The sequence below is a fragment of the Cetorhinus maximus genome, chromosome 12, assembly GCF_964194155.1.
Source record: "Cetorhinus maximus chromosome 12, sCetMax3.hap1.1, whole genome shotgun sequence".
In the NCBI taxonomy this organism is placed as follows: domain Eukaryota; kingdom Metazoa; phylum Chordata; class Chondrichthyes; order Lamniformes; family Cetorhinidae; genus Cetorhinus; species Cetorhinus maximus.
Window position 1 is genome coordinate 51,494,999 of NC_135890.1, and position 12,227 is coordinate 51,507,225.

The 12,227-nt window shown below is 39.1% G+C and overlaps 1 protein-coding gene across 3 annotated transcripts in view; it reads left to right on the forward strand.

Annotated features, from left to right (window-relative positions):
- The window catches only part of plekha5 (pleckstrin homology domain containing, family A member 5), a 369,212-nt gene extending 357,204 nt beyond the window's left edge, over positions 1–12,008 (forward strand). For all 3 annotated transcript variants that reach the window (XM_078553582.1, XM_078553583.1, XM_078553584.1), the window contains 3 exons: positions 1,007–1,146; positions 9,023–9,120; positions 10,907–12,008. In XM_078553582.1, coding sequence (XP_078409708.1) covers positions 1,007–1,146; positions 9,023–9,108 — 226 coding nt within the window. In that variant the 3' untranslated portion in view covers positions 9,109–9,120; positions 10,907–12,008. The remainder of the gene's footprint in view (positions 1–1,006; positions 1,147–9,022; positions 9,121–10,906) is intronic.
- Positions 12,009–12,227: the final 219 nt, after the last annotated feature.

Below are 12,227 nucleotides of genomic sequence, written 5' to 3' on the forward strand. Positions count from 1 at the left end.
AGAAAGGACTTGAGTTATGTGGAAAAGCTAGACAAGCTGACATTGTTCTCCTTATAGCCAAGAAGGTTAAGGGAAGATTTAAGTGGAATGTTCCAAACTGCAAAAGCTTTTGATAAAATAAATATGGAGAAACTGGCATGTGGATTAATAACCAGCGGGCACAGATTTAAGATAGTTGTCAGAATAATCACTGGGCAAATGTGAATTCTTTTTACACAACATCATCTGGAATTCACTGCCTGAAAGCTGATTCAATAATAACTTTCAAAAGGAAATTGGATATAAATTGAAAAGGAGACCGTTGCAAGGTTATTGTGAAAGAGCAAGAGAAAGGGACTAATTTGATAGTCCTTTCAAAAGGTCAGCACAAAAATGATGGGCTGAATGGTTTTCTTTTCTGTGGTACATGATTCTTTGAACTTGATTTGGGTGCCATGATCAATTGTAATGCACTCCAACAATCTTGCCCTGCTAATAAAATTACTGTCGGTCTATTGGAAAGCACACAAGATACCAAAAAATATAATTTATGGCCACTTATGACTGGCATGTTGTTCATGTGTAAATTATTCCATTATGAGGGTCTGTTTGTATTAGGGAAAGATAGAGCTTTACAGAATTTTAAAAGCACAATGCTGCCTAATTTAAAATTAATGGAATTTACAACAGCGAGCAGTGGAATAAGATGTTGTCTCATTGATTAGTTAGCACTTCTATGCAGATATATGCTGAACTTCTCAATGTTCCTTCCATCCAGTATTATGGGTGTATTCATTGTTGAATACCTTTTATAAAATATCCTTGACTTTGAATTTAATGCTTTTGTTATAAAATAAAAGTGAGTTTCTCTTTAGTTCAAGAGCTTATCATAAATTTACTAAAATGCTGCAATTCTGTGGTTCATAACTGACAAATTGCTTTGTTAGTCATTCACACTTTCAGTATCTAAGTGCAATTTCTTTGAACTGCAGCGATGTTTTCTCCTAACTAGATTTTTTTTCTTTAGTGTGCAAACTGTGGCCCCCATTGTTAACCGCAAAACCGATATCAGGGCTGATGAGGAAAATGCTCAGGAAGGAGTGAAGATGATTAATATCTCCAATGAACTAGCTGCAGATGCATCAAGAAGAAGCAAGCTTGTAGCAGGTAGGTTAAACTTTTTGTTTTGTGTCACATCAATACACAGTGATAGAAAAAGTACTAGGTTTTATTCTTTTCGAATTCTTAACAGTATGGTTCTACAGAGTTTGAAATTTTATTGAACCAAGGGCACTTATGATAGATAATAAACAGGAAGTACCAAATGAAGTCCTTTGCTTAGCAACAACTATATTTTAATTTATCCTTCTCCTCATATTAGATTATTTTATGATGTTCAGTTCTTGCCAGTTCAAACTGCAAATAGATGTCCATACTTAACACTTGCTCTGCATTAGGATACCAGGGCTTTGTTTCTGGTTGCTTTGTGGTTTTTGCATATATGACAATCTGAATGACCAAAATATATGTAAGTCTGCAGTGCTATTGTGAGAGAAATGCCACAAAAAGACCCAGTGAATTATACTTTAGTCTATTTCTCTAGTTTTTGCAATCTATTCAAAGGTTAGAGTGTCAGTGGGTTAAAGTATATTCTCTTTCCATTCTGACAGCAATATGAGATATTCTCAGGATGAGAAAAGGTCATCAGATCCATAAAATCTCACCTCTCTTCTCACTGGACCATACCCATGCCCGTCCTTCCTCCTTGCGCTGCGTCAAAAATTAAGCCAAATTACACTTTTCTTTGACTGTGATATTGTCGTTCTCCTTAAAAAAAAATTATTTTCTTGAGGGGCTGCAAGTAGCAGCCAGTCACAGCCACCTTTGGACTGCCTTTATACAGGTTGATTACCCTCTGGAATATAAAAATTAAGGGCAGGTACAGCATGGAACTGTAGCTTTGAACTGAACCCCAGATTCTGAGAGTACCCTTTCCACTCTGCCAACTAACCTATTCACTTTTTTTTCCTGAAACTTTTTATTCTCTTCCTCATGTTTATCCTTTTCTCCTGTTTTGATTTCACATTTATTGCATATTCTTTTTATTTTCTGTTGGACTATGGACTAAAATTACAATGGCTGCAGTTTGAAAGACATGTCCACTGGAACAGGATGAGGGATATATAAAATGTTGCAGTCCCGGAACAAAGTGTGCCATGAAAGACAGGATGGTGCCGGAAAGGAGTCCCGTACCAAGGGAGTTGCCTGGCAACAAAGTTTTAGTTGGCTCCTGACCAGGTTTTGCATGAGGGCAGTGCAGCAGAATAGCTCCTAGCCTGAAAAAAACAAGACCTAAAACCTCTTTCTCCTGTGTGTAGACGATTCCAGTAATTCCAGAATAATAGCTAGCTGGCTTTTTCTCTTCGTATCTCTATAACCTGCTCTCACTGAAAACCCCTGTCAAGAGGCAAAAGGGAAAATCATTGTTAGAGACATTGAAAGGCAAGTGCTCAACCAGTGAACTAAATACTGAAAGTGCTGGAAGACCACCTTGTGTCATCAAGAAGAACTAAAAGGAATTTGGAAGACATTGATCAAAGTCAACCCATAGTGCTATTGAACTGTTATATCCCACCCTTAAGACACACAAAAAAATATGGAATATATGTGTCTTGTATGTGTGTGTATATAGGGATTTAAGAAGGGGTAGAGTTTAGGTTATAGTGTTAGAAATTAGCAGTTCATATTTCTTTCTTTTGCTACTGGTTAACAACAGTTTGTTCAATAAACAGTTATTTACTTATTAAGTTTACAAACCTGGTGCTCATATTCTGTTAACCCAAATTAAACGTTTAGGTAGAATTGGGGCAACCTGGTGGTTTGGTCAAACTTTTCACATTTGCCATAGCTCTGGGAACAGTGGGGCTTGATATTACAGCGCACTATCCCCAGTAAGTCGTGACACAATTCCTATGTTCCTTTTTGGGTGTCTCAAAATTTCTGAAGTAAATTTGTACCCTCCCTGGTGTACCCCACTGTTGTCACATGTTTTTGTTCCTGATGGGTAGGAAAATGCACCATATTGCCCTTTTCCAGTTGCATTTGCCACAGCTTTAATTTGGCTCCAAATGATTTCTCATTTGAAAGAAGGGAAGTAAGAAGCTGGTTAGGCCTTTGCAATTTGACATTGAGCTCAGACAGATACTCCGTAATGCCGACCATGAAAGCCAAGTCACACAGCCACTTGTTCTCGCTCAGCTCGGCCACTTGAAAAGTTTCACTTCGTTCCTCGGTGCATAAAAACGCTTCAGCGTACTCCCCCGGCTGAGCCATTGCATTTCACAATAGTAAACTAAATCGCCGTGCTCTGATTCAAGGTTTCTCAATGGCCCGTAACCTCCATGCTCCCCAGCGCGGATTTGGAGGTACCCCAAAGATGTGGTGGGGAATCCCTCTGGCAAGTTCCCAAGTAAGGGTTTGCATGGCAATTGCCCAGAAGTGCTAACTTCCTCTGGACAACTGCACTACATTGGGAACCATCCGAAAATGCGATTTAAATCACAACCTTCAGATGGTTCCGCCAAGGTCATACCAATAGTTACCCAGAAAAAGTTAGAAGAATTAAAACCTCTTCAAACTTCTGGGTAACAATTGTAAAGATCCAGACTGACTCCACGGGACTCGCCCCATTCCCTGCCCCCCCACCCCCCATGACCTCCGACAACCCCTCAGACCCTCCCACGAAACCTTGGAACCCCCGACATCCCCAAATCGTATCTACTTACCTTAGCCACATACTTCCCCCGGCCTGTCAATTTCCCTGGCCCTTGAAACTTGTCTGCTTTATGGCAGCAAGTGCCATTAAAAAGGGGGCATGGCCTCCTCGAATATGCTGGAGCTGCACTTTGCTGATGCCTGCGTGGAGTCTTTCGATGCAGGCCCCAAGCAGCTTCAGCAAATGGAAGTGGTAACACAATTTTCAAGACCAGGTAAGTGTGCGTTTATTCCTTCTAATTTCTGCGGGCCAGCACTTTCCGACACTAGTCGGAGGCTACGGCCTAATAACTCCTTAAACTGGCAGCTATTTAACCTTCTGCTTTTAATTAAGTTAATGCTCGATACTATTGTCGACATTATGTTGCTCAGTCTCACAGACTGCCCACAGATTCTCCTGATGAATGACATAGTGGAGCAAGGTTGAGGAGATTCATTTCTTTCTTGATTAGAGCAACTTTTGAGATCCAGCCATAGCTGGAGTGCCATCAGTAGTAAGACCACTTAATTTTTCAAATGACGACTGAAGCCTGTGCACTGCCAATGTAGCCTTCTCAAATGTATCGTCACCTTCAGTGTCACACATTGCTTCTAAAGCAAGCAAGTCCTCCCATATCTCAAAATCAGCTGAGATTCCACACAGAGAAATCGCCAGTTGCCATGTATTTGTTATGTCTGTTGTCTCATCAATAGCCAGAGAGTAAAACTCAATCAGTCACAGAATCTTTCAGAGTCTTCAATGTCTTGTGCCATATTATTAATTCAATCTGACACAGCCCTGCCAGATAAGCTCTCACACTCAAATAATTTAATTTTCTCTGGAGCCAGCAAATCTGCAGTCTCAATGATGCACCCCTTTACAAACTCTCCTTCCGAATGAGGCCTAAGCTTTTTTGCAATAAGTTTACTCACCACAAAACTGGCTTGCGTAACACCGCCCATCACCTTTCTCAGTCTTGTGAAAGTTGCTTGCTGCACGCTCGCATGCTTTTTAAGTGCTTTAATTTTGTCCAGTCGCACTTGTCCTTGAAGTTCTGCATATTTGATGTGCTTTGTGCTGTAGTGTCTTTCTACATTGACTTTTCCATGACACAAATCAGTCCTCCACAAATCCGGCACATGGGGGTTTGCCTCTCATCGCCGCAAAATATTAATTGTTTGTCCATTTTTCATTCAAGACACGACACTCTGCATCCACTTTTTTTCTTTTGTTTGCAGTAGCCATGTTTTATTTTTGCTTTTGCTCCATCAATATCTCCAATCAATAGCTTCAAATGTCCTGATTATGCTATTCGAGAGATTTCCAAGATTTAAAGTGGCTGACTATAAGAGAAATACTGTATAAATTCAAATTAGATGACACTAAATCACCCAAAAAAGCCCAGAGTAGCACAGCTTGTGTGTGTCAATCACAACACTCCTGAAATTTAGCTCAACGTTTTGCATGCTTTCCTTTCCCATTCTCTCTCTTTCTCCCCTTTCTCATTTTGTCTGTGTTTCTCTCTCATTTCCTACTCTGTCTGTGTATCTCTCCTTTCCCACGCTGTCTCACTCCCAAACCAGCCCAGGGCAGTGACTCAACAACCTAAGGCTCTGGCCAGCTCCCAGTCCGAGGCTGCACCTGAGTCTGGAGCCTGGGCCTCTTCCTCGCCCCCCTCCCCTCCCACCACCGCGCCCCCCCACAACCGGGTCACTCACACTTCACCCGATCGGCAGCCGGCAGCTTCCCATCCCTGCCCTTTGATCCTGCTCCCAGATCTCGGGCCTCACTCTCTCCCCACAGCCTGGGCTTCTGGTGACTATGACTGAGGTGCACAGGCATCAGAGTATGGTGGTGGCTGGCCCAGAGTGCAGCACATGGGGATTGGGGCAGGATTTTGAAATCTCACCGCAGGCCAGATGAAAATGTTCAACGGGCCAGATCTGGCCTCCAGGCCAGGGTTTCCCCACCCTTGCCTTATACTAACTTATCATTAGGTTTTTGGCCTTGTACTCTCTACCCCTATTAATGAAAGTCAAAATGCCATTGACATATTCAATTCTACCTGCCCTAGCACCTTCATAGAGTTGGATATTTGCACTTTCGGTGTCCCCTCTGCTCTTCCACACCCCCAAACTTTTTTATATTGGGTTTATGTTCAAATTTCTTGATTTTCTTTTAAAATGTTATTTTAAATATTGCATATTTTCCTCTATCCACAAGAAATGCCATCAGTAGAGCTTCATATACTATTCCTGTTCTTCCAGACAGTGTCTCTGGAATTTTGTCCTCTTTATCCACAGTTAAAACACCAATAATCAATAAGATAAAAGCAAAATACTGCGGATGCTGGAAATCTGAAACAAAACCAAAAATAGTTGGAAAAACTCAGCAGGTCTGACAGCATCTGTGGAGAGGAACACAGTAAACATTTCGAGTCCGAGTCATACAGACTCGAAACGTTAACTGTGTTCCTCTCCACAGATGCTGTCAGACCTGCTGAGTTTTTCCAACTATTTTTGGTTTTGTTTCATCATTAATCAACACTGCTTCCATGTAAAGCAGACCACAAAAATTCTGATTTGCCCAAGTGCAATGGAAGCGCTCCTATATTCTGGCAATCTTGAAATCAGACTGGCAATATAGATAACGTCCAGTTATTGTGGTGCTTAGATAAAAATTCTGTCTCATGCAATAGGTTACTGTCCTTTTCCATTGTGGCACTTTTGATTGGTGCTGATAATTAGTCTATGTATGCAAATGACAATGCATTTTAGCTTTAATTTGGCTCATTGCATAGATAGAGATGTTTAATTTAGATACAATTTAAAATATGCTCTTCTAAGTGCAACTACATTACTAGCATTTGAATGTATTATGTTTAATTTCCTTATTTTTTTAAGAAAAATGTCCTTGCTCTTTCAGAAGAGCACAGATAGCCTGTCAAATATCTGTCAAGTGGTAGTCTCAGCAGTATATTGTTGTGGTCCTTTTCGAGATTCATTCCCATCACTAGGCCTTAGACATGCTTATGTTTGTAGCTGAACCAAAAGCAACTGAAATGTTCTACACCGCAGCTAGTGTTTTGAGTGATAGTTCTCATAACACCACGTAGTGATGTGGTAGGAGGAGGAGGCGGCACAAACAGAAGGGAAAAACACTGGATTTTTCTAAAGCAACCATCAATAATCAAATAGAAATATGACACCCACTATTCTGGCTGTTCGTCTGACTTACACGGATACATCGCCTTTGAGCATCTGGCTTTAAACAAATAGTGTAAGCTTCATCAAGTTCATCAGACAGCAAAACTTAAGAATTTTAATTGTGTAGGATCTTGCTGTCCACAAATTGGCTGCTGCATTTCCCTACACTTCAAAAGTTTCTGATTAGCTTTGAAGCTTTTGGGCCATCTTGAAGTCATATAAATTTAAGTTCTTTCTATAACTTAGCTAGCTGATTGAATTCAGAGATCTACTAATTAGGCTACTAAATCATCATAGTTATTACAAAGCTATTCCCTCGTTTATGGTCTTCTGTAAGCTCTACGTGCCATTTCCTAACCGAGAAGGCAAGTGGAGCTTACAGAAGACCATAAATGAGGTAAATGTAGTTGGTTGATTTATCGTTGCTCTGTAACAGTATAATTAGCATGAATGAATCAGCCTGACTGACTCATTTCAGTTTTGCCTGAATGCTTCATGGGAATTGTTTTTAACTGTTATCACCTTTACAGGGATTGGACATGTGTAGGGATTAGTCTGTGCCTTATTGCTATGTGACAGATTCACTAATGCTGCTTTGCTTTGTGCATTTTATAACCTGCCTTTCCATCTCAGATCAAGCCCTTACACTTCTGAAATCTCCTTTATCCCCACCTTGCCTCACTCACTTTCTGGGTCTCTATTTTGTTTCTTAAGCCATCGACTATTAACAGTTGCTAATTCAGCATGTTATATTTCTGACACTCTGACAAGAGAAGCAAGACATTGCAATTAGGAGAGCTATTTCAATCCCCTTAATGTGAGTGAGAAGTTTTTTTTTAACAAATGGTACCAGTTACAGTAATGCAATCTTTTCACTTGTACTATAAATGCAAGGATAACCTTTTCTACCATTAGAATTCCCTTCTTGAAAAGGGGAAGCATTGGTGAAATGATAAAGGCAGCTAGAAGATGGATAAGGTAAATGGGGCAGGGGAGGGGGCCAGTGGCAATGAGCAAAACTTGGAATGGGAACCAAATGTAAATGGGGAGCAGAAAAGATTTCACCACCAATTTGTTGTTGCGCTCTCCCCTCCCCATCCTTTTCCTTTTCAAAAGATATATTTGCATTACAGTTTGGCCAACTGTCTACTGTCCCATTGTGTACCACTTGCACTGTTTTATCATGGTATGCTATTTCTCTTTTATTAATATACTGAGGTTAGGAGTCTTACTTTGTGTTTGACCTGTGATGCATCTGTTATTGAAGTATTTGACACTGGATGCTGAATACATTTGAAACCTTGGCAAAATATTCATTCAAAAAAAAGTACTAACTTTTTTTTTAAATGATTTTCTCAAACTAAGGTTATTTTCCTGTCTTTCTTATTGTGAATAATCATGCACAAACTTGTTTCCTCAGTAAGTTAATGTGGCAGAACCTCATCTGATTATTGACTATTTTCAGCTTGTGTCTTGTACATATCCTACTGCAACTTCTTTCATATCACCCCCATGGGGAAAAAGACAGAGCTGACATTGTGATTCAAAAACAAATGTAACAGCACTCAAGTAATACAAATCCATTTAGCACTAAAAAATAGCATTGAAACGCATTTGTGCTAGTACCACATTTTAGACGATCAGTCTTCTAGTTTTCGATTCTGCTCATGATTGTCTATCTTCCTATGAATTTGTGATTGTTCAGTAGTTTTCACCACTTGAGCTGTAAGTAATTTGCACAGGGGGATTTGAGTGTTACGTATGTTTCTTTGTCCAAGTACAGTGAAATTAAAGATTTAATTACAACTTGGAGATCTTAGTTTATTCAATCAAAGCCTTATATATTCTTATGTATTGAGTGCAACAGGCAAATTATGCATTTTAAGGTCTTGTGATTAAGTGTAACTTTTTAAAAATAATGTATAAACCAATATTGTTTATCTGACATTTAAGTTGCATTGTCGGAAAAGTGTAACAGCCAGAAAAGGTGTTTCTTGTGCATTTGATTGTGATCTTAAGTGGCTGTCAGGTTTTTTTTTAAAAGTTGTGTGCTTATTTTTCCTACATTCACTGTTCTTTGCAGAAAAAAGTCTGTCTTCTCCACCTCAATCCCCAACATCCCCATCGCACCAACCGCTCACAGAAGGCTCTCACTTTATGTGTGTCTGATGTGATAAAAATGTAAGCTTAATTTATTTCAACAATTTTTGTCAATTTACCATTTATTTTCCGCCCAAAACGTGTGAGCAATATTTTCTCCACTTGTTTTAACCGACAATGTACTGCCTTAATCCAGTCCTGCTAAATTCTTCGTGCAAGTTCTCATTGAGCATTTTGTTCTTTTGTCCCTCCTGCCAAGCAGTAGTTGATGCAGGTCTAGAAATTTGACAAGCTCACAAGCATCAATGACACTCAATTATTTGTCCAACTGGCACTTTAACTACAATGACGGATAGAATCTTCCTTTCTGCTCCATAGCAATTTATTTGCCTGTTGGCCTCGAGAGAAATGCCTTTTGACAGTGCCTTAGAAAAAGCTGATTAAGCAATTTTTATTATTTCCTTCTTTTTTAAAGTTCTCCTCTATGTGAGTTTGCCTTTTGATAATGAGACATGCTGGAACTGTGCAGTATAAACTGCTTAAAATATTCAGGTCAAGCAGCATCTGTGGAGAGAGAAATAAAGTTGACGCTTCTTTTCTGAGGCAAACTACAATACTGCAGAGACTGGAAATCTGAAATAAAATGTTGTAAATACTCAGGTCAGGCAGCATCTGTGGAGAGAAAAAAGAGTTAATGTTTCGGGTCGATGACCCTTCATCAGAAATGAAAAAAGTGAGTAAATTGCTGTTTCACTGGGAAAGTGTGTTTGGGACCCTGGACAGTAGAAAGGGAGGCAATGACAGGTCAGGTGTTTGCGTCTTCTGTGCTTTCATGGGAACAGGAGTGTTTGTTGGGGTGATGGAAACATAGACCAGGATGTTGTAGTGAACCATACGAACAGTCCCTTGAGGATTGCTGAGAGGGGAGGGGAAAGATGTGCTTGGTGGCATCACTCTGAAGGTGGTGGAAATGGCAGAGGATGATCTGTTGAATGTGGAGGCTGGTGGGATGGAAGGTGAGGTTCTAGGCAGAGAGGGGAAGGGTGAGAACAGAAGTTGTTTACACCTTTCAGACTTTGAGAACTCCTCAATCATGTAGCCAAATGGAAAATAAAACTCCACTTACCATGTCTGAACAATGTGCCTGAGCTCAAATCTCCATGTTCTGGTTACAGCTTTGCGAATGTATCCACCAGCCACTGCAGCCACCTTTATAGCAGTCTGAAATTAAACTGTGCTACACTGTGGGCAGTTTTTTGTTGTGGATTTATCTACGGAGAGCTGGGTTCATGCTGGCAAACTAATTTCATGTAACACCCACTACAGCTATCTCAAAACAGAAATTGCCCTCATGTCATTCTCAGCTAGAATTAAGTTCAGGATAGAGGGGCAGAGTTCTCACTCATTTGGCATTTAGTGTCCCCATTCTTCATTCTCTATAAAATTATTTCAAGGAACAATATGCCATGAAGGTGATGACGATCGAATTAAACTGAAGAGAATATTACTAAGCACCTTTCAGTACCAGGATCCAATCACAATATGTTTTAAATTTTACTTCCCAGCTTACACTAGGTGCTTGCTGGAATCAATGGTAGCTATTTGGGACCCTGCCAGCGTTGAAAAGAGCAAATCATTAAATGGATTTTTTAAAAAACCTTAGAGAAATGTGAAATAAAAGTGATTTTAGCTCAAACAACACATTGCTGGGATTTTAATTATGGACTATAGTGACTATCATCCAATACTCATTTTGCATTGGGCTGAAAATGACAATTGCGTATCTTTGTGATGAACTTTTGGTGTATGCTGAACTAAACTTTTCACTGAAAAGGTTTTTAAAAGAAATTTCTTTTTGACAATACAGCTCAGGCTGTAGCCACAGGTAAATCATACACATCCACACAAGGCTGAGGCTCGAGGGACTTTGACTGCATTCGGAAGTACTGTGGGACTGTGGTCAAAAGTCGGTTTCTGTACGGGGAAGTGGAGTGCACCGAGCACAAGAATTCAAGCAAGTGCTGGCAGCGACACTTGATTCACTATTAAACACTCCTTATAGGAACTATCTTTTTGTTGGATATAATGCCGATATATTACATACTTCAGGAGCACTGATTGCTCCAGGGCAGTTTTTTAACTTACTCTTTTTAAATTGCCAATATATATATATGGAGACCACAGTACATTAGCACACATGGTGATTAGGGTCTCAATTCAGTTAATATGTCAGAATTTAGTTTTCATTTTGTATTGCATAGTATGTATGATTTAATGCCTGATTTTCAGTTTACTAGTACTATGGCCATAACCTATATGAAATAGTTCTCTGATGTTTGATGTATACAATAGGAAATGGTTTTACTTTTGTTTCCTTACTACTTTCAATGATTGCAGTGCCATTGTACTGGTGCAGGTTATTGCTGTTCCTTAGTAACACCATCTGCTGTAACTATATATATTTAGTGTTGTAATGTCTGCAATTACTGCCAAACTGCTCTCAGCAAATGTAAAAATGTCATACTTTTCATTGGTGCCCTATGTTCTCTGCCTTTCGTGAACTTTTCATACCAGCTTTATGGAGCAATTTGCTCCAACTTCAGTATAGTTCAAATGCAAAGCAATATGTAGGGGGCTTAATATTCAGTACCCCATTGTATGTAAAAAAAAAAAGTGTAATTATGTTCATTGTGTACATAGCGTACAATGAGCAGAGCCTATAATTATAAAAAGCTACTTACAAGTGTTAATATGCAATATTCATATCACATTCTGTTTTATATCATGTTATAATAAATGGCAATGTTAAATTTGGTGATGGTATTTTAATATGCATTTATTGCTGATACATACCAATAAGAAAAATTACCTGAAGAAATATTTACTTGCATTGTAACGTTAAGGTACCAAACTTGATTTTTGACTATTCACAAATATTGAAAGTTTTTTCATTAAATCTTAAATCTTAATTAATGTTGATTTCTAATTTATTTGCATTTCTTTCATTTTTCTTTACCTGTATTATTCTCATTGGAATAAAGCACATTTTTAAAGTTTTAATTTTAATTTTAAATTTCAACTCAAGGGTCCAATATTTATGCGTGTTCAGTAAACATTAGAAATTGCTTTTCCACACGTTACTTTGAAGCCATTTTAGCTAAGTTTATGACGTTGGTGTATGCAATCAC